Genomic DNA, 23,401 nt, shown 5'->3' on the forward strand with positions numbered 1-23,401 from the left:
ATCTTACACAAATTGACAAGGGCAACAATGTAAGCGCATTGTTTTTCTAATCCAGGGAAGAGCCACACATGAACAACTTCGGTTCTAACCATTCTTCAAATAAGACTCATATGCCCAATCTGACCAAAACACACTTGGTGTTATTTCACATCACTTATTTCATATTCATCTTAAAATATTCATCCCACACTACCATCCTGCATTGGTGTAGCACCATTTATTATTAGACTTTCAAAGACACTATGCAGTATTTTATTACAAGTCCCACACCCTCCCTCCAGTACAGATAAACCTAGTAAGTCCCCTTACGCCTGGTGTAAGAGGTCTTGAAAGGACCCTGGAACAAGTATTACAGAATGAAATAGAGAAACTTACTAGGTATTTCTACAAGTTGTAAAAATACACAGAATCATTCGTTCGGGATATGTCTGAGAAGCATTGGAGCAAACAGTGGTGAACTCGGAAAGAGCCCTGACACATCCATCCATGTAGGCTCTTGCAAGGCAGGCGAAGTCTTGGCAAGATCTATAGAGAAATGAAAGCACGAGAACTACCAGCAGGGCTGAGCCAAGTGATGTGTTTTCAGTTGAAATAAGACCTTTTAGTTTGCCTCTGAAGAATTTTGTCCTTTTTCAGTAAATCCTTAAAGTGTTTCTCCTCCGACTGTTTACATCCTGCAGAGCTTCAGCGGAAAGTTCTCTGTGATGAGATGATCATCGTGCAGAAGAACAACAATGTTAACTTCAAACTCTGGAAGAAGGGGAAAAAAATTAAAATAGTCTGCTATGAATCTGAACTGTAGCAGTGGGATGAGAGGCAGAGAGCTCCTGCTCTCAGACCAGCATTTCACAGGGCTCTTCCAAGTCATTTCATTGCCCTATCTTCCTGTGGGAGGGATGGACACGGTACTCCACGCAGAGCCTCACCGCAGGCATCCCAGACCTTGGACCCTTCCTAGAGCACCTTGGCTTGTTCTAGTCTTTGGGATTCCCTGGATTAACCTCTGTATCACTGAGAAACTATGACACTGTCCTCTGGACAACAGGCAGAGTTCAGACATCTAAGATTAAAATGTTTTGGGAAAGATGCCTCACGCCAATAGGCGTTGTTCAGAAGCACGTAAATGGAAGAGCTGGGGAAGAGACTCCTCCCCGGCTGTCAGCACAGAACGCTGCCTTGGAATCTTGCACTGTATACGGCCTTAAGAAATCAAACTCCAAAATACAATGTACCTTCAAACCATGAAAAATTTCAAAAGAAAATCTACTCTTTAAATCCTAAGTTGTGTTGCTCAAAACTAAAATCAGTATCACATCTATAACTGAACCTAAATGGAGACAGAATACAAAGTCAGATAGAGTTGATAAATGAAGGGAACGAGAGATCAAAATAAACTGGAAACAACTGTCCTTTTTTAGAATCTTTGTAACTTTATTAAGACTGTTCTTTTAAGTAGATACTACAGTAATAGTAGCAATTTGTCACTGTAAATTACTATTCAATAGCTAGAAATGGCAAAAACTAGAGGAGAATATTGTTTTGGGGAAAATCACTGTACCCATCAGCTGCAAAAGTTTTCTTGGGGGGAACAGAAACAGGCAAAGCCGAAAAACTAGTTGTGCACGCTTGTCCAAGACGTACAGCAGAAAAGTAGGGCTTCAGCTGGGAAGGATCCTAAAGGCAGGGACTTGTAGTTTCAATCTGATACAATAAAAAAAAAAGAACCACCAAATTCCAGCAGAACAAAGGGGAAAAAAAACAGGATAGCAAAGAGAATTTCTACAGTAATTATTTGAACAATCGAGGAAACCCCTGTTTCAGGTGTGTGTTAAGAAACGGTTGGATTTTGGCAACAATAAGTAGGAAGAAGCAGCTGGTGTAGATCAAGAAAAGCAAAGTCACGTACAGCCTAACCTTATTTTTTCGAGTCTGTGCAGCAGAAGGGGAAACAAAAAGGAGAGGAAATAGAGGGGTTCTTGCTGGTGATAAAAAGGAGGAAGGGATCACCTTGCCATTTTATTCTTGAACTTGTACTCAAGTGTTTAATCACATGTAACTTTTTGGCAGCAGCAATTACCTGCCATTACACTGCTTTTCTCCCTTTACTATATAATTCTATTAGAAGTAGCTTAATAGTTGCACAACTGTTTTCAGTTAGAGGTATGTGGGCTGTATTTTCTTGATTTATATGAAATACAGCAGACTACAACCCTGTTCAGGAAACCTCTACAGGGAAACAGATGGATGTCCTTGGTTCTTGCAGTGCTGTCAGCAATTTATTCTGTTACCAGCCAGAAGTTAAAGTAAAACTCAAAACTTGTCTCAGATGAAAGACGCCAACACAGCATCAAGTCCCCCACACTTACCAACTTTGAAGTTTGTTGTTTCCAGGGTAGGGCAGGTGAACAACCTGGGAAACACCATGTATATAGGAACTGGTAGGCCCCTGCAGATGTCCCCATCAGCGATCTGAATATTCTGTATTTCTGTGGCATCTCTGGCATAACCTTCCGCACACCCTGGTGAAAGCGGGAAATTCAGAGGGAGAGGAGGGGATGGGAAAGACAGAAGAGAAAGCAGTGGCCAAAATTTAAAACAAAGATAGGCTGGCGCTGAAGGGAAGGTACGTGTGGGCAAAACATTTTGCCCTCTGACCTGCAAGTTTTCATGTCAGCACTTAACCTCTATGATCCTTAATTCCTTATTTAAATTAATGTTTGGACCATTCCCCCTAAAGTGCCAAACAATTTTTTGCAAGTCTTTTTAATTAGACTGATTTTGACAATCTTTCCTATTTAAGCTGGAAGAGTGCAAGTGGTAATTACTGCAGTCTATTTTACACAAAGTCCACTTGAGAGAAACTTACCACAGGTTTCCACACGTACTAACTGCAGCTCAATACTTTTGACTGCAGCCTCTGCACTCTCCACCACCAGCTCCCCTGTCAGTGGCTGTGTGATGATACAGTTCGTAGAACTGAGATGACCTCTGATGAGGAATTTTGGAAGTGAAGCTCTCTAAAAAGATTGGGGGTGGGGGGAGAAAAAAGACAGACACAACTGTGAGAGCAGACTAAGAAAAAAAAATACCTTACAGAAAGTTACCAAAATCTGTAGGAAACCCCAAAAAGTTGCAAAGTTAAGACCTCAAAAGTTCAGAAATGCTTCAAGTAACTTAAATAACATAAAAATACATGTCCTTATGTGGATGGGTTAAGATACCTCTTACTACTCGCTCTTTTGACATGCACCCCCCTACTCATTCCATCCACAGGACCATTCTTCCTGGAGTGAACGACAGAACTTGGCTATTAGAGTTAATCCAGAAGTCAGGAACTGCATGCTGAAGGAGGTAGGCTGGCAGCAGCTCAGAGGACGGTTAGGTCGAGTCAGCTCTAGAGAACTGCATGCTGGTCCCACTTTGTACGGACTGCAGCACAGTCCACCATTCAGCACTTTTCCCAGCTTTTAAATTTTCTCTCTAACAGCCACTACTACTGGGAGGGGAGACAGGCATTTAAAAATCTCTGTTTAATGCAAGATGTGGCACTCTGCTTACATACCAAGACACCAATTAAGTACAATTAATGAAGAGCTTAATTTGAATACAGGATCACACTTTTAAAATTTTCTTTACAGCAAGCACGTTTCCTACTTGTTAAGGAAGGAGCAGTAAGAGTAGCTTATTGAGGATGACAGTCTATAAATCAGTTTCCATAAAAGACCAAAGCAGGGGCTTTGCTCCCCCTGCCCTCCCCTTCATGAAGCCAGCAGGCATCACAGATACTCTCTGCCAGCAGAGAAACTCGCGTGCCAGAAGCTCCAGTTACATTTCAAGTCCTGGCGGGAGGCATACTGAAAGAGTCAAGTTTTCTACCCACATCTTCAGCTCCTATCTTCTCCACCCAGCCTCCTTCAAACACTTTGAGCACCATGCTCTAACTTTCCCCTTCTTTTCCAAGCCTTATTCTCCTCTCCCTCAGTTTTTTTGTTATTGACATCTTTGATGTTAGGCCCTACCTTCCAACCAGCTGCTCACACTTGCTTGTGGCCTCAGATTTCCTTGCCCATGTAACTGATTTTTCCCTTCTTCCAAACCAACTTTCTTGTCCCAAGCTTTTTTTCTCCCAGTCTGTCTGTTTCGCTTCTTAATCCTGGCTGCCAGTAGCAATGGCAAAAAGTTCTCAGCTATTGTTTAGACTGTTTCACCCAGATACCCAAGACCTCTGCAGAATTTAGCTGTTCCACTCAAAACAAATCTTTGGGGGAAATAAAAAGAGAGGAATTTTCATGTGTTTAGTAAACGTGACCTCACTTGGGTATTTTCTCCTAACTTGAATAACAGAAGTTACATCCCTGACAAAACCACCCTGTGAAATATTGAGTCCTAATAATGTAGTAGTAAAATGTAAAGTAATTAGTAAAATTGTTTCATGATCCCTTGCAGGTTCTTCCCATTACCATAACTGGTGTAAACAGAGTTGCATCCCTGCTTCACAGGGACATCGTACAGCTATTCCCCGAAGTACAGTGGTCAGGACAGAGATAAAAGGAAATTGCAGGAGGAGAACTCAAGGCCATTTTCCTCCATCCTAGTCTACGAGACTTGCCTTTTTAAGGGCGTATTTCCCCTAGAGCCTTACTACTCTTGGCAGTATTCCTCATATTTTAATCCTAGCTAGGTCTTATTTCATAGCACCTATCATTTACACTTTTATTCATAATCCCCCACAAACGAGAATCAAGAACGTACAAGCAAATCTATTCTGGTTTTTCATCCAACCTCTCTGTGCTTTGCTTGGCTACTGCAAATCTTCTAATCCGTGTTCTATTGGTCTACTAGAAATAACAGTTCAGCCACAACCTCCAGACAAACCAAGAATTTAAATTTTTGTACTTTATATATAGCAAACCGGTGACTTTTGCAACCCGTCCACCAGGTAGTTATTTTAGACCCATATATTTTTCAGAGACAGGTAGAAGAATTAAAAAAAAAAAAAAAAGAGGCCACACATTCAATACCATTCTTTAGACTGGACTGGAGCTCTGGATCCAAGATGTCAGAAGTTTTAGAACCTACTTTTGTGGTTACGTACTTGAAATAGGGAAAGGCATAGGGTCTGCTATTAAACATAAGAAAACTTTTAATGGACAGGACTTTTTCATGATGTTCACCAGTGAGCCTTTGCTAAGCCAAGGAGTGAAGTATCAAGATACAGAAAGAAAAATACCTCAGAAAATAATTTATATGGAAACATGGTTCATAGGAAGAACAGACAGCTGACAGCTTTAGTATTTAGCAGTAGTCTCAAAAATAATTTTCCCACCAAGAATAGTTGTATCCTTGTATTTGGAAAAACATGTGCTTTCAGTGTGCAGCAGACTCCAGAGACACGAGAGGCTGCCGGACACAACCTGCTCACTCCCTCACTCAGCTAGACTTAGAAGAGTTTCAGCCATGACGGCTGGCTGGTTTCCTAGAGTCACCTCCTCCACGCTCAAGCACAGTCTATTCCCACACGCAGAAAGTCCAGCAAAGGTAGGAAGAGACCTGTGTGGATAAACGAGATGCTACTGATAAGATCGTAACAAAGAAGTATACAAAAGATGGAAACAGGGACAGGTGACCCAGGAGGAATACAAAAACACTATCCGATTGTGCAGGGATGGTTTTAGGAAAGCCGAAGCCCACCTGGAATGAAATCAAAAGGCATGAAGGGTAACAAAAAGGGGCATTAAAAATCTACCAGCTGCAAAAGGAAGAGGAGGGTAAATGTCAGCCTGCTACTGAATATGGTAGGGGACCCAGGGACAGAAGACATGAAAAAGACAGAGGTACTTAATGTCTTCTCTGCCTCGGACTTTACTAATAGGATTTGCCTCCAGGAAGCCCAGGCCCCTGCAACCATGGGGAAAGTGTGGACCAAGGAGGTTATCACTGGTAGAGGAGGAGCAGGTTAGAGAACATTTAAACCAACTGGATGTACACAAGTCCATGGGACCCGATGGGACACACCCACAAGTGCTGGGGAAGCTGACCCACGTCGCCGTGAGGCCAATTTGGATTATCTTTGACAGGCTGTCATGAACAAAGAAGGTTCCTGAGGAATGGAAGACAGTAAATGTCACTCTTATCTTCAGTTAGGAAGATCCAAGGAACTATAGACTCCTCAGCCTTGCTTCAGTCCCTGGGAAAGCGATGGAGCAAATAACACCAGAAGCCAATCCCAAACACACCAAGAAGAAGGAAGTGGCTGGAAGCAGTCAGCATGGATTTATGAAAACAAAATCATGTTTAACCAACCTGATAGCCTTCCATGCTGAAACAACTAGCTTGGTGAGCAAGCGAAGAGCAGTGGATACTGTTTATGTCGGCTTCAGCGCTGTTTTGGATACTGTTTCTCCTGGCAACCTCACTGACAAACTGATGGAGTACAGACTAGGTGTGCAGGTTAGACACTGACATGGACTGAGACCGACCTGAACTGCTGGACTCCAAGGTTTGTGATCAGTAGCACGGAGTCCAGCGGAAGGCTAGTCACCAGTGGTGTACACCGCTGGCTGGGGCCAATACGGGAGCCAGTATTAGTTGACATCTTCAGTGATGGCTTGGATGATGGACAAAGTATCCTCAGCAAGTCTGCAGGTAACACAAAATTGGAAAGAGCCGTCGATTAACCAGATAGTTGTGTTGCCCTTCACAGGGTCCTCAACAGGCTGGACAAACGGGCCTACCGCATCCTGAGCTGCACTAGAAAGTGTTGCCAGCCGGCTGAGGGAGGTGATCCTCCCCAGCTTTTCAGCACTGGTGAGAAAAAACTGGGGATAGCGCGTCCAGCTCGGGACTTCCTGGTACAAGAAACAGACTTACTGGAGCAAGTGAAGCCATTGCTGGATTTGGCCATGAAGATGGTTAAAAGCACATGACACACAAGAAAGGCTGAGAGCTCGGATTGTTCATCCCTGCAGAACAGAAGGCTCAGGGGGATTTTATCAGTATGTATAAATATCTGATGAAAAGGAGTAAAGAAGACAGTCAGGCTCCTCTTGGAGGTATCTAGTAAAAGGACAAGAGGCTATGGCAACAAATCGAAATAAAGGAGATTACTTTTAATTTTTTTGTTTATTTTTTAATCCTGTGAGGGTGGTCAAACACCTTAACACTGCCAAATGGCTGCAAGTCTCCATCCTTTGAGATACTGAAAACTTTACTACATGTGGCCCTGAGCAGCCTGCTCTAGATGACTCTGCTCCAAGCACAGGGGCCAGACTAACCAGTCTCCAGAGGTCCCTTCCAACCACAGTAACTCTGTGAATATGTAGAATAAGGTCAACACCAGCATGAAACAACCAAACAGCTCATTAGGAGGTCTGTTCTGAGAAACAAGTGGAAGAGTTGGTCTAAATTCAGAACTCTGGAACTAAGAGCATTGGAAGGCAAACTGGGGATGCAGAAGGGAGACCTAAAGCAGGAAAACAGTCGTGTTAACAAAAAGAATGCAACAGGAACATCTGGAAAAAGAGCACACAGGTTTCAGTGGAAAAAACAGAAATTCACAGAGGTAAATGACCAAGACAGCTATACTGTTCATACAAGTTTCCCAAAGCCACATGGGGCTGTAGAAAAATGCACGATCAAGGTTCAAAATACATATTTTTAAAGGATCTTGGCTATGTATGGTATAGCATGTTTTCCCTTGCTTCACTATCATGTTTCATTCAGAAAAATTATAAAAATGTTTAACCACTACTGAACAAAGTCCCATGTTACATTAGTCACCATTACCACAAGAGATCGGGCAGAATCACTTTATTGCTTACAAAAGTAAAAAAGGAGAATGACGGTGGGGAATGAGGGGGGGGAAAAAAAAAAAAAAAAAAAAAGGAGTTGATTATCTGCAGGGCAGCATTTAATCATCCCTCTCTTTCTCACTCAGAATCACATAAGCATTGCATTTAAAGCAAAATAAGAAAACCCTTACCTTACCTCTTTAACATTTTGCAGAGTTTCAGGAGTAATTGTGAAGTCTACTGGGCTTGGTGTCAGTTTCCCTTTCTGTGACTGCAAGTAATGAAAGAGTTTCACTGTAAGCCATGATTTACAAAACACACAGAGAGAATATTAAAAAACACAACAAAGGCAGGCAGCTGTTGGGTATGTTAAGTCTTCAGGATTGCCTTCATACTGAAGTATGCATCTAGGTAATAAAACCCCTGACATTTCCTGCCTTTGTTATTAAATAACATTATGATATTGTCTAAACACAAGTCACAATGCACCACAAATCTAAACTGTAGAAGCAGAACTGTATTAATTTTTGGTTACTTCCTGTTTGCTGATGCAATAAACTACAAGATCTTCATGTGATAGTTTCTGGCATAAGCTGTAACTACACTGAAAAAAGAGAAAAAAAAAAGGGGGGGTGTATGTGGAGCAAACCCCAAACATGTGGTAGACTAAACCACCTGGAAAAGAAGAAATAAAGAAATATGCTACCTACCTGAAGCATATGGTATGCTACCGAAAAAAAAGTGAATTTTCACATTTCTGTATTTACAAATAATTACATTTTTATGTCACTTGCAGTGTTTCCTTTCGTTATTAATACTTAGGAAATTTGGGCAGGGGAGAGTGGGGGAGATTATAAATGGACTTGCTCCATTGCTTCAAACACGTTTTAGGAAGTCTCCCTCCCTCGTGTCACCCCTGGGCACTTCGAACACGTCCTGCTGCGCTTTCAGTAACAGCTCAGGTCTCCTAAGCCATCCTGATATTACCAGGATATCCTCAGCTGATGGAATTACTGTATTGTTGATTTAATGGGCTTCGCATTCCAGCTCCTTTAATAGTAAAATAAGCAAAACTTGGTCCAGGTTAGCTTTCCACACCGGAGAAGCAGTTTTGGAGGCACATTATTACAGTTCTTCAGTGTCTAGTTATACCATTTATCACAAAACCAAGTTAAATCTTTCCATAGTGGCTGAACAGGTCCTGAGCTCTGCTAAGGTGGCAGCACCAGGCGCTTACCATTCACCGATCTCTCCTTCTCTCCGCCCTCATCAGGGAGTTGCACTGTCTTTTCCCTACATATTTAAAATAAGCGGCCAGCGCAGCGTCACTTACAAGAGACTCAACTGCACCTAAGTGGGGGCTGGCAGAGCACACCACCACCACCGGGCTAAACTTGAACTCTTAGTTAGGATCTACCCTCACTACTTAGGAATTCAAAATAACTTCTGCTGCCCAGCTGCAAGATGGAAGATGTTAGCAAAAGATTGACTGGATTTTCCCCGCAAATGACAAATTCTGGCAAAGAATAAGGTTAAGGGAAACGGTACATTGAGCACTGACAGTGAGAATTGTATGTTCAGTAAAACCTCATTAATTCGCCCTGAGAGATTCATGATTTACTGACTTGTGATCTAAGAAGTGCTGTAGTGGGAACAAGAAATAAAACCAGGAAACTGCATACTATGTAATTTGTTCAGTATTTTGACAAGTGTGGCTTACTTATAACAGACCAATAAAATGTAGTGTAATATGTGTTAGAAAATAATGAAATCTTACCAACATGAAACTTCTTTATAGCACCTAGCTAAATCTTAAAAAAAGGCACGACATCTTTAAAATAGGTACTATAGCACTAAAATAACATTTCTACCATTATTGACAAATAAGACAGAATAGTCTCATACTTTACTGTCCTATTAAAAGAGTTCAAAGGAATGATAGAAACAGTATGTTCCTGCAAGTTGTGGGATGAGAAAAGAGACTTAATTAGGCCTGCACACTCTGTACTGACATTAGATGCTCTGGACATGTGTACAAGTCAGCATAAAACTAAACTCCAATCTGATATAGAAACTTCAAATAACAAGCAGCAAAGCATTTCTTGTGAGACAGTCACATCTTATCCCACAGCGGTACCTCCACAGGAGGAAGGCTGTCTCCATGCTGCTGACTGCAGGATGTGGTTATTTGTTAATCTAGTTACCTTAGCACGTTGCAACCAGGGGCCTACTTAAAACCAAAGGTGATTAAGTTGACAAGCTTCTCGTTTCCAGCTTGATGCAGTCCCAGCTTTGATACTTTGAGTCAGGGCTCTAAATCATAATTAGTCATCTGAAGTACAGAAATCAGGTATTTTCTCTTCACCAACAAACTCCCATTTCTACGACAGGCGTTGTGGGTGCCCAGAACCTCTGGCTAAGAAATGCTCAGATAATCTGAAACAGGGTTTAAAAGAATGCCGTAATACTTATCCAACCTCATCACTGTTTCAGAACTGAAAGGATGAATAAAAGAATAAACTCAGTGCGGTACAACAACATCTTATAATCCAAATCCTCTTTGTACTATTTTCTTCAAATGAAAAGAGAAATGTGTTGTTCTAATCAGAAGCGACTGAAACCCTAGCTCTTCTGGATGTTTTTGTTTTGAGGCTGTCTTCCTTTACTCAAACGTATCCTGTACGTTGCCATTACAAATGACATGGTTTTACTTGGTTTTCTAACCCTACTGCCAACCTTCTCTTAAAGGGGGGTGGGTGCGAATCTCACTTTTGTATAGTTAATACAAGCCACACTTACCAGTGAGTGGACAATGAATTCACAAGTCTTAGTTAGGTCTTTTGCTAGCAGAGAACGTCGCATATCACACCGAAGAGTATACTGACAAGAACAGGGCAGCAGAGAAAGAGAGCCTTTGTTAAGATTTCCTCTATTTCTCTCTAACTTTTCATCTTTTTAATGCATATGTGCAGAACGTTACTATTATTAATAATTTAAAGCATCATTTAAAACAGATTAGTAGGCAACATACATACCAGTGATGGGGAGAGGGGAATAAGGTAAAGAGTTATACAATGATTTTAGGTGCTCCCAAATGAAAGCTGATTTTTCTTTGTGTTTACAGTCCCATAGTCACTTTCAAATGCTTTCCCGATCTTCTGTGTTACGTTAACAACCTACCAGACTGATGGACTAACTCACTGACAGAGTCTTGGATTGCTTCAGCACCCAAATTGCGTTCAGTTGAGAGTGATTATGGTATTGCTTTTCACCGTACTTTGGTTAAGTGATTATCAATAAGATATATTCACAGCCCCTCTAATTTTAAATGTACTGTAAGATCGGATTTAAGAGCAGTAACGTTACATGCATATTTAACGGGGAACTGTCTTTAACCATACAGCTGAACTTAAAAGCAGCAGTGTGCTGTACAGTCAGGCAACAAGGTTAATTTTGCTGTTCACTGTTCAAAACCTTTGCTGATGATTTCATCCCCTTTCTCCCCTAAAAAGGGAGCCACAAAACAGCGACTGAAAAATAGCATGACCCTGGTTATCACAGTAACCATATACTGCAGCATCTGTAATATAGCCTTTCAACATACTTACAAGGTAAGGAGTTTCTTGGGGTGGGGGTTTCTTTGTTGGTTTATTTGCTTTGGTTTTAATTCCTTCTTTACTCAGACTAGCGACTCAGCTTCATCATTTCTAGCTCATGGTGTCTCTCCACACACAACCTGAATACGCATGCAAGAATGAGACGCGGCGAGCATCTCTCCTTCCCCGTTACAGATCATGGTTTCCACTGAAGTCGGTCGCTATTTGAGCGAGTCTTCTATTACTGCACTACACCTCATTCTGACCAGGGAGCACAGTGCAATGGGGCAGCAGGAACGCACAGGCCTTGCAATTTGGCCTCCCCATCAGTGTCTGATCAGAAGGTCTCTGCATGAGAAGAGACTTAAATCTCGATACTGAACCCCCAGCTAACATACTAATACCTAGATCAAGAAATAGAGGCATGCCTTTAAATTATACAGGAATTGGAGAGAGGTTTTAGAAGTTTTTCTTAAACAGCACCTCAGCACTACATTTTCCTCTTCAGAATGAAATTTAGCCCCAGCTTGTAAAGAGAAGCTACATAGATGAGAGAGGGAATGACAAAACAAAACAAATATTCACCATTAAAGTATACCTTGAAACAACTGATATTGATCACAGGGAAGTTATCTAGACTATGGAAAGCAACTCAACCAGTTTTGCACCATTTTTGACATACCTACCACAAACAACAGATGCTGCATTAGGAAGAAAGCCAAGACTGAAAAAAAGATATGGCAAGTACTCAAAAAAAAATCTGAATGTAGACAAAAAACAAGGGCATTTTCCTTTTAGTTAGTTCTGATAGGCTTGTAAATGGGGGTGGGGTCTGGTTTGTTTGTTAAGGGTTTTTCAAAATCGCAGATTGTAATGTAAGACTTCCAGTTCAGCTAAACAGCTAACAGTTTTACACTTTGTCATCAAATCCAATACTATCATCAGTGAACTACAAGTGTGCATGTGTGCGCAAAATTTTTTGCATTTAGTGAGTTCTTAATCTTTTTCCTCAAAGAAAACAAAACAAAAAGCACTCCTTGGTAAGAAAAAGTATTGTCTAAATACATTATTTACATTCAAGACATGGCTTTCCCTCAAAAAATAAACCACCCCAAAACCCCAAATGAACCTACCTATGGTAAGACAATTTTTAACCAGAAAAGGTCAAATCTAAAAACGGTGTTTCCACAAATTCATACAGACTTGGGCAGGAAATGTTACTACTCATCTCTACCAGAAAGCAAACAACTCTTGGTTTTGAAGATACTACAAGCTCTCAACACTTTGCTTTGAATATTCATTATGAGATTACACATTTGTTTTGAACAAAAGGACACTGTGGTATAGTCTTTTTCATGAAGGGAATGGTTGTACTTGTCTACAACATAAGGAGGGATCAGGTATATGTTATGGTAGTTCTGACAAGGTATTTCAGGCAAGACATCTTGTTACTGTTTATGCCATCATTCTTTAAAGATTTACTCCATATGGGAGGTCTGAAAAAATAAACAATGGGAAGATTTCCTCCAGCTAGAGGACACTTCTCACAAATGAGCGCAGGAAAAGACTCTGAACACTAGCCATCTTCGGTCCTGTAGGATTTATCTCTGTGTCTTAAAACAGATCTGGTAAGACAGTACACTTAATTTTTGAGTATTATTAGCAGCGATTCGTTGTCTACTATGCTAACGAAGTGTCACTGGTACTAGGTTAACAGTACATACACTTGTATCTGGGTATGTACTACTATACAGATTATTGACAAAATGGTAAATGCAAACTCCTTTCACACAAAAATAATCAGAACTAGATGAAAACAGCACCCTGCAAGAGAACTGTAAAAGATTTAACAAGCGTGGCAAATATATTTTATCCTTTCTCAACCTAAAGTCCCTCTTTCCAGTATGCTTTTAATTTTCCCTTGTACATCCCATCTTACATCTGATCAGTTTCATCACTGTCAACTTTTCCCAATGAAAAGCTTAAATTTGCTGAAAAGAAAAGGGAGGAGACATCACAACAGTTTCTTAAAAGCAATGTTATATTGATGGGATACTGAGATCTCAGGATGATTCCTCTGCCACATTTAAGAAGCGCTACCACCTGTGGGAAGTGTTGACTCGTAGAAATTGGAACTGAAAAAGGCAACTAGAAACTACCTACAAACTAGAACTTTAAAGGTTAACACATATCATGACTTTTAATCTCAAGTTATATCTAGAAAATACAGTATACACCAGAAGAATGATATATTAATAAAGGAAAGCTTAAAAGATATTTACTTCAAAGGATCTCTTTCTGCTTATTCTTCAATTCGATAAGAGAGAACTTACTGCACTCTGAAAAGAAAACTTTACCACAAAACTTTATCCTCTGCTTCCATGGAATAAGACATGCTTTAGAATACATTCTGCGAGTAACAAAACTTCAGATTTTCTCCACAGATACGACTACCTTACCTGAATATTAACAAAGACACCATGATATGTCTCATACAGAACTTTGTTCCCCTTCATATGCAATGGAAATTCAAATGGAATTTCTGTCTTGCCACTGGGAAGTTTCCCTGGTTTTACCATTTCAATAGTGCTGTTAATAATCTGAATAGGCTGTAAAGACAAATATTAAGAGGTTTAGGTTAAAGCAGAGCGTCAGCCCCATCATTTCAAGAACAAGCAAAATCCACTACACTATAACCGACTTCCTGAATTTCCAGAAACTCAGGTCTTTCTTCACAATACACAGCTCTCCAGTCTTACAATGAAAAGAAATATTAAGAATGCTTTCCTCAAGAAAACAATTTGTGATCTATTTTATGGTTGTCTCATGGTAATGACCGAATGCGTCTAGAGAGCTAACTGGGAAGTGTAGTTCCATTTTAAGAGCCATAATCTAGAATAGTAGCAGCAGGAATCAACAAGTATGTGTGCCAGTTGAGCAGTTAGCCATTCCCTCCTATCTTCTCCCCAGTCCTTTCCCACCCTAAAAGATCTGTATTTATGGCTAGTCTTTCACTGGAGTAATGGTTAACTGTGATGCAACTGGGGAAGCCCGCTTGAAGATCACAATTCCTTTCTCTCCGGGGTTTTACTATTATTCTCCGTCTACCAGACAGGAATAAGAAAATCTATTGCTTCTACTGTTTTGTCTGTTTTTCAGTCATTCATGGGCAGATTATTCATACTGTACACAAATTAACTATGATACAAATAAAGACCTTCACAGGCCCTGCAGCGAGGCTATCCTAACTTAAGCAAGCTGGTTTGCAAACGTAGCTATACTGCCTCTAGACAGAGCCAGCCCTGCTTCAATCAGTACAGCCATGTTCGTGGGGAGCCCGGAGGTAACTTGCCCTGCTAGATCCCAAACCCCACACTTCCAAACTGGAAGTACTGGAGAGCAATACAGAGGCCTTCCAGGAGCTCTGCAGTCAGTTTGTGCACAGCCTCATACTCCACAAGACCATCTGTGCAGGTCCTGTATTGTGCCTAGTAACACACAACTTCAATGGCCTCCACAGAAACTATTATGATAGTGACTATTAAACCCAGTGACTTAATTAAAAAAATAAATAAATCACACAATTAATTATTTTTCTTTAAATCATGGCCCATCAATGCAATGTCCAATAACCATAGTATTTATGTTGCTGTATTTCATCCCTAAAGAAAACCTGCCAAACAGTGAAAGTTCTTCCCCCAAAATGTCATCATAATCACTAGATAATGCTGAGCATTTCTCTGCTTTCTATCATTTACATACCACAAAGTGCTGTAACTACCTGAGAGCCATTAAGGAAAGATCTAATTTGAGAAGAGAGTCAAAGGTCTGTTCTAAAATTATTAACCTGCACAGGTCTTACCTTGACAGAGTTATAGAAAGCTTCAAACACACCCACACTTTTGGCACTAAGCTGCAGGTTTACTGATCCTTCCATTGTTAACGAGATGCCTTGGTGCTGGACTGTGTCCTTACTTGTTATGACCACGACTCCAGAAAGAACTTCCTAATAGAAGAAAAGACAGCATGAAAACATTTAAGTAAATTTGTTCTATAGCCCTTACTCAGACAGCATGCTACCTGATTTTCAATCTCAAGAACAGTGTTCCTACAGAACAGCCTCACCTTGTCAGAAAGGACAAATACTGATCATGAAAGCAACGTCAGAAAGAGACCTCTGTACTTCCAGTTTGATTTCTTTACAAATATTCTGCTCCTCCTTGTAGAAGTACTAATCTGAGTTTCAATTTCTTTCCAAAGTATCAAAATCTTCCCCCCCAGGAAGATGAAAAATAGCCTCATAACCAACTATCAGGTTAGATGGTAATAGAACAAGGTCCATTTCACATGTTAGAATGAAATACCAAGAGGGAATTTTATACAGAGTGGGACAGACAGCCGTGGGAGACGGAAGAGAAGGCATAACTGTAAAGTGACAGCCAAGCTGAGGATAAATCTTGCCTCAAAAGCAAAGCAGAATAGACTTAAAACAAATAAATAAGTAGTTGTTCTGCTACACAAGCAAATTCCATGCTACATGGGAAACAGTTGGAAAGTGTATCTGAATTGGAGGCACAAGTTTTGTGACTCAAGAGATGCGTCACCCAATTAAGAATGCTTTGTCTACAAAACTGTATTTGCACAGGAAAACTGCATCTTCGAAGTTCTAGCACTGAAAAAAAGATTAACTGCAGGAGAGCAACACACAGTTCATTTTACATACCCCATAGTTTATCCTTCCCCTCTCCCACAACAGAGAATCCACTCCAATCCAAAGTTCCACGTCAAACATTCACACACATCTGGAAATAGCAAGGGATTTGAGAACCTGAAGAAAGTTTCTTGGGGCTAACCTTCTCTTCTGCTCGACGGCAATGCTCTCTGTACCTTCAGCAGACTTGCAAACCAGACACCAAACTACAGATCGTTCCAACCAAAGGATAATTCAGACTGCCCACTCTACACTCGACCAGTTAAAACCAGTCTAGTTCTGTAAATCTCTGACAGATGCTACTTGAATTTTGCCAGCCTTTTGTCTTTACCAGTGGTACAGGGTGACAATATAGAAAATGGGTCAGGCGGTTTAAAGCAGAACTGGACAGCAGAACATCAAGCATCACATTGAAGGCTGACATGCTGCAAGTCTGAAAAGAGGACCTGCAGCAACTGGGAAATGCCAGTACAGGAGGCACAGGCACAAAAGGACGGTGAAGAAAAGCTGACCTAAATACTGTGCTGCTTTGCTAACGGGCTTTAATTAGTACAAGCAATTAGGTTATTGCTTTGAAAAATGAGTACAGCTGAACTATAAGAAGCAAGGACAATCCTGAACATATGAACTGCTTTAATAAATGAGAACAGTCTCCCGCCACACAGCAACAACCTATTCCAGAGCTATCGCCTACATACTTTCACACGAGAAGGGTGTATGTATTTGGGGCAGAAACGAGAAGAATGACTTGAAGTTAAGTATGAATTGTTCTTCTAACATTCGGTGTCTCTTAAGAAATGAAAACACACCTCAAAACCACCTTCTAACAAAAACTTTTAAAGGTCACTAGTGTGGGAGAGGAAAGGATCAAGAAAAAGATGCTGTAGTATTTACTTTTAACTGTTTATACACAATCAGATTATATTTCTGTTTGATGTGGGGGGAGGAAATCAGCTATGTCTTTTCCCAAGAACAGCTACTCCGTCATTTTTGTGTGAAAACAGGGTCCCTTCTAAATAAAGCTCTCAGTTACTTGTCCTTCAAAAAAGGACAAAACGAAGAGCATAAGCTCACCATAGCGTTCGAATAGTTTGCACACAATTTATGAGAAAACTTCACTTTTTCAAAACACTTGCAAACGTGCATTCCTAAAAGCTACATGGCAACACTTAATACTAAACTAGTACTGTTTTCAGTCCATGTCAAAAAGGGGTTAAATCTACCTTTAACACCACAAAACTATAAAGGCATAGAAAAAGTCACCACTGGAATGGAACCCATGTACTACAATGTAGTAACCTAGAATCAGTTGCTTCTACTCAGCTTTTCACTTTCTCCCTTACTAGCAGCTCCTCATGGCTTCACCATGTGACGACAAAACTCTGCAAGATGGAACTAAGCTAATATGGTTCTACACACTTACTCATCTGAACAGAGTATCCATCCACAGGAAGGCCGGTGTATTATGCAAAGCAGACAAAGCAGCAAGGTACATATGCTAAACTGCAAACAAAACATTCTTGTGAGAAGACTGCCACCGATTAATGATCCCAAACAAGCTTTTTAGCCTTCTTGTCAGTTCCTTGCCATTCAAATATGCACATGAAACTGCCAGGAAGACTGACACTTTCAAAATGTCAGTCACTTTCAGGGTCACAACAAAGATGAACACCTGCTTCATGTGATCCAGCAGCACAATCCCTTGTTCCTCTAGTCATGGAGCAGACTCACCCAAGTCTGGCTGGGGACGATTTGAAACAATCTTCAATCAGTAACACAAAATGGTACATAACATGCATACAGAATTTTATCTTGGGACTCCGAAGTGACATCTCGACTTCTGACTGAACTAGACAGCTATTCAGTATCTATGAACTATGTAAAGACTACGCTGTCCCATGAATTGTTGGGAAAATTACTTCTAGTGTTAAAATATATACTAACTCCAATCTGTTTACACTGTCATGTCTGTTTGCTACATTAAGGAGACAGAAAAATAATTTTAGCTAGATATTACGTATTTTCAGATTGTATCTGATCACTTGACAGCATCACAGATAAGAAAAAGATCATCCTAATTTTTTAGGGTTTTTTTTTCAAATGCAAGGTAGCTTTGAAAAATAACAAACTAACCACAAGGCAGGTTTTCAAGACCACTTGAAACCTGCCATTACAGTTTCTGAGGTGTTGACAACAGCAGAGGATATCATACCTCACGCCATACAGAAATGCCTAACATTTTTCTAGTTCCATTTGATATCCGCTATACATCTATGGATTAAGGTCTTAGTTATTTCAGTAGAACTCCATGGTCAGTTGGTTAGCAAGAGGATGTCTCAGGTTCCTTTTAGATTCCACTTTCCATACCACAGACATTCACTTTTGGGACAAAGGGCAAACATCTGGCAATTTACAAATTCACATTAAGTTCACATAAGTCACATTTACTAAGCAGTCCTGATCATTTTATTCCACATTCCACATATTCCTCTACGCAAGCCACCTGCAAATTGTAACAACACAATCTTCTGGTTCTTTAGAAAGAAGCTGGCCACATTCAACAGAAAAAGTCTGCTAGACTCAACTAACTAGTCATAGATGCTTTAAAACCTCAATGCTCTGATTTACTAATGTTTGCTTTTTTTAGAAAAAGTAAGAGGCTTCCTCCTTATGGGCAAATTCTGACTTAAATATATTTGGGACTCATTTGTCATGAAAAGTCTTGGCTGGTGTTAACCATAACACCTTTCTTTGAATGACACATTTTTCAGGCCTTTCAGCCTAGAATTCTTTTAATTATCAATCTCAGACTAACTGCCACTGTTACTCCAGTCATCCTGTTTAGGTTTTCTAAACAAAATGCATCGTTAGTTGTGCCTGGCCCCTCATTCTTCTAGCATTCCAGGCTTTATTAAATGAGCCTCAATGGCTCAAGAATTCTCCATCCAATTAAAAAAAAAACACCCAACATCAAAACAAACCCCTCCTGAACACAGACCTTCCGTTCCTAGGAACTTAAACACAGTTTTGCTGCAGTAAGACTTATTTTGCTATTATAGGATGTGCTATTAGGATCAATTTTATTGTCTTTTTGTTCTTAAATCCCCTGTCACTTTTTTTTTTAAAAAAAAACACCCAACAAAACAATGCTATTACGCTTTTGGTCCAAGAAGTGGCAAACTTGGTTTTCTACTCATGATTTGAAGTAATCCGTTTAAGTCAGCTTTTCTCAAATCGAAGTCACGACAAAAGAAACGTTTGCTTAGTTCCTCCTGTTTCTGATGATTATAACTAACTATTTTTGGGTTTTTTTATGTACTAAAATAATTGAATAAAATAATTGAAATTGCTTACTGTTTACCACAGCACGTTAATTTAACCAACTTCCTTTTTAAAAGCAGGAACACAATCACATGCTTGCATGATGCGTGACCATTTCACAAATTTAGTGTCTAATTTCTCCCAGTTAATAAAGGACTGTCAACACTGAAACAATAAACAACAATTAAAAAGAAGAAAACAGTTGCCTACTCAACTACCTAGAACTACGGAAAGTTTTAGGATGTGAAGCAACTTCCACTTGGTGTGGGAGATTGCTTTGCAACAATCAAAAATGCTTGAATTCAGCTGGATTTAGCTCTGCACCAGGATGACAAGTAGTCTGACCCAACCCGAGACAACAGGGAACAGTATTTGAAGGTTCTGTTACATGGTATTTCAGCACCAAAGAGAAATTTTAAAAATCTTGGCCTGATGGGGAAAGCCTGTAATGAAACATCATTCTGATTCATTACTCTGACCTTACAAAAAACTACGCAAAAAAAGAAGTTATTCAGCCTTATTTCTCCTGGTCAGATATTTGCTTTAGACATACCCTTATCTTCTCCCCTCACCAGCTTTGTCACATGTACTTTCAACAGTATTTTCCCCTAACAAGACTCAAATTCAGTTCTGCAATAAAATTCAAGCTATGAGTTCTCCCGTAGAAGTTTGTATTAACAACTCCTGCACCTTCAGGGCCTAATTCAGTATGGAATTTACCATTGAAAGAGTCTCAGAACAGCTACTCGTTAAACATGGGTCTCCCCTCGATTTGTTTCCCCTCACCTCTTCCCTCCCAGCACGAATAAAGATGTATAGCAAATATACCTAACAGTTGTAAAGATGATGGCTGATGTACATGCAACAGATTGAGAGATGCTGATTGCTAAAAAATCCCTGAATATTTCACCCAGACCATGCACTCTCAAGAGATACAGACCTTGAATGGAAGAATCTGCGGCCGTTGCCATTACCAGTTCTTTGGTTTAGTATCATCTAAAATCACAAGCTGAGATCCTTCAGACTGTCCTTTATCCACCCTACTTATTTTGTCAAATTTTCAACTCTGTTGGAGCTGCTCCACTATGTCTAACCTCTCTTCTGCAGAGCACCCAGCACAAGACCATTCTGATACTGACTGACAAATATTCATGATTCAAAAGATCAATTTTTGAATTATTATTATTTACTACTTTTTTTTTTTTTTTGAGTGTTGTGCCAACCAAGCACTATCCATCTCTCTAACCTGGCTTACTGCATAGCCAGTACTGTCAGCACAAGAAAGGTGGCAGAAATTAAGTGGCTAGGAAAGCGAATAGCATTGTGGAGTTACGCTGGATTAACCATGGTCTCAGGCAAATAATGACTTAGAAAGCTCAGTAATGTTTTAGCAAATTTTTGATATTATAATGTAATAGGCACAACAAAGAGACTATACCAGTGCATAATTTAGACATCGCCTTCTCCCACATCTAAATGCAGCTTTAAGTAAGTTCAGAAAACCGAAGATCAAGCCTAGCCACAGTATCCCTTATTGCCTTGAAATTAATAGCTAGGCATACACATTGGGATGAACTGTTGTCTTTACTAAAGGAATCCCTTCATTTTCAAGTATCATTGATGCAAGCATATTTTGGGATGAAAGCTGCCATAGACCAAAGGTATTATTAGCACAGCTATTATCACTAAAATATACAACAATCTGTAAACTTCTAAAAATAAAAATCACCAACTCACAACCCAAACCCGTATACATTCCATGCCTGATTAAAGAGATTTGCAATTCCTTTCTGTCCCTACAAAATTTCTATTAAAAATTAATGTTGTAATTCTACTGTACAGCTGGTGTACATCACTGTGTTTTCACATCACTCAGAATTCCCGATTTCAGGCCTAGTTAATGAACTAAACAAAAATGACAAGCTTTTTCCCGTGGAGTTAAAAAGGATGCGAATAAACAATACTGGCAGATTTACTAACCGCAAATATCTTAATTTCAGCTTAAAGACAGAAGAAATATCCCTTTCCTATATGTAAAAAAACCCAAACCAACCCACAGCAAAAACCCCAACCCAATTTAAAGTGATATAAAGCAAGCCAAATGAAGAAACTGAAAATGGGCACAGTACCACGGTAACAAAATAAGTAACTAAGATACTTCTAGTAAGACGCAAAGGCAAAACAATATGAAAGTGAGATACAGAAAGCAGTTTTTCTCCCTATGACACCATAACTAAAGGGGTGTGTTGTTTGCAAACTGATAATTTAGCTTTATGAAAGTCACTCTCTAGATGATTTGACAGTTGTAGAACAGACGGCACACACCCTTCCATTTCAATCTGTTTAAATCAGTTTTCCAGCATTAAAAAATTCAATAAATTGAAACATGCGTTATACACTGTAAGAGCCAAATTACTAACATATGGGAAAGCTGTGTGTGAAAAGGTTTTTTTTATAATACAAGTACGTGGCTGAGTAGCCAGGAAGAAAAAAAAAAAAAAAAGACTTGAAAACTTTTGGTTAAACGATAGAATATTGCCTAGAAAAAGTGATGAGAGTCTCGAAAACGTGAGCAAGGTGTTTTTTATTTATTTTTTCCTAACAGCACTTGGAGTCTTCGACAATGAAAAAAGGCACAGCGTTTGATCAGGCAGCCGCAAAAGGTGAAGCAAGCACAGCCCATTCATCGCTATCAAGTATCAAGCACATCGGGGAAAAAAGTTAAGAAACCAGACTCCTGCCCAGTGGGAAAAAAAATCATTAGTTCCGCTCTTGTCCCAGGGCTTTATCTAAAGAGGAGATGTCCCGACAGGGCCAAACAACGCCTTAAGGTGCTTTCGGGCTTCTTGCAGAGCACAGAAGCGGAACCGGAGGCTGGAACGCCGGGGCACCGGCCCTGCGGCGACACGGGCACAAGCGGCTGCAGCCCCACCGCCCCACGGGTGAGCCCCGCACCGCCCCGTCTCGGGGGGCCTCGCCCCCCTCCGTCCCCCGGCGGGACCCCGCGGCACCGCCCCCCAGCTAGGGCCGGGGGGACCAACAGCGGGCCGAGCGCCCCAAGGCCGACGGGGACCCGCGGCTGCCTCGGCGGGGACCGAAGCGGGAGACACGGGGAGGGCGGCGAGGGGAAGCGCTGGGCGGGGCAGGGAAGGGCGCGAAGCGGAGCCGCCGCTGCCGGGGCGGAGGCCGCAGGGAGCGGGTCGTTCCTCCGCCCGAGGGCGCGCCCCGGTGCCTCAGGGCGGCCGGCTCGGTGCGGGGCGGCCGGCAGGGCCCGGCGCCGGGCGGGCAGAGCGGCCCCGCGGGGCCCGCACTCACCCCGCAGCGGTAGACCTTGTTGGCCCGCTTGATCTTGATGTCTAGCGCGGTGCCCATCGCGGCTGCCGGCCGCGCGCTGCCACGTGACCGCGGCTGTCACGTGGCCCGGCCCGCAGGGAGGCAGCTCTGCCCCGGCCACGCGCTTCCGCCAGCGGGCGTGGCGGTGCGCGTGCCCTGCCCCACCGACATCCGGGGCCCCGCTGGCGTCACTTCTCGGCAGGTGACGCCGCTTCCCGCTCGGCTCCGCCCGCTTCCCGGTGGTCATAGCAACGAGGGGAGCGGGCTTCCTGCCGGGCGGAGGCCCCAAGGCCCGGACGCGTGTGACGCGGCGCGCCCCGGGGACTACAGCTCCCGGCGTGCCCGGAGGCCCGGCAGGGCCCGCCGCGGGCGGGGGGCGCCGCCTGGCCCCGTGGGACGGGGAGGCGGCGCCCGCGGGGAGGCGGCGCATGCGCAGGGCTGCTCGGCCGTAACGGCCGGGCTCGGGGACAGGCCCTCGCGCGTGCGCAGGCGCGCGCCGTGCGCCAGTGGGCGGGGCGGGGCGGGGCGGGGCGCCGAGGGGGACTGGCCGCGCCTGGGGGCGCCGCGGGCGGGGGTTGGCGCCTCTCGGCGCGGGCGCGCGGGCGGCGGGGGCCGGTCAGGCGGCTCGGTGCGGGCCGCGGCGCTGGCCT

The 23,401-nt window shown here is 42.0% G+C and overlaps 1 protein-coding gene across 4 annotated transcripts; it reads right to left on the reverse strand.

The window, feature by feature from the left end:
- Positions 1–197: 197 nt before the first annotated feature.
- Positions 198–23,175, reverse strand: VPS26C (VPS26 endosomal protein sorting factor C). 4 transcript variants are annotated; one of them, XM_056329768.1, is made up of 8 exons: positions 22,734–23,146; positions 15,249–15,392; positions 13,846–13,995; positions 10,590–10,670; positions 7,987–8,061; positions 2,867–3,017; positions 2,367–2,519; positions 198–750 (listed from the first exon to the last, which is right to left on the reverse strand). In XM_056329768.1, the coding sequence occupies exons 1-8, from the start codon at positions 22,788–22,790 to the stop codon at positions 668–670; spliced, it is 894 nt and encodes a 297-aa protein (XP_056185743.1). In that variant the 5' UTR covers positions 22,791–23,146; the 3' UTR covers positions 198–667. The 4 variants fall into 4 exon arrangements, 3 of the variants coding, with proteins under 3 accessions (XP_056185743.1, XP_056185742.1, XP_056185741.1); XM_056329767.1 differs by lacking the exon at positions 22,734–23,146 and adding an exon at positions 16,110–16,215; XM_056329766.1 differs by lacking the exons at positions 198–750; positions 2,367–2,519; positions 2,867–3,017 and adding exons at positions 4,865–5,550; positions 6,480–6,639; positions 6,871–7,009 and having other exon boundaries at positions 22,734–23,175.
- Positions 23,176–23,401: the final 226 nt, after the last annotated feature.

Source organism: Falco biarmicus, chromosome 2 (assembly GCF_023638135.1).
Source record: "Falco biarmicus isolate bFalBia1 chromosome 2, bFalBia1.pri, whole genome shotgun sequence".
NCBI classification, from domain to species: domain Eukaryota; kingdom Metazoa; phylum Chordata; class Aves; order Falconiformes; family Falconidae; genus Falco; species Falco biarmicus.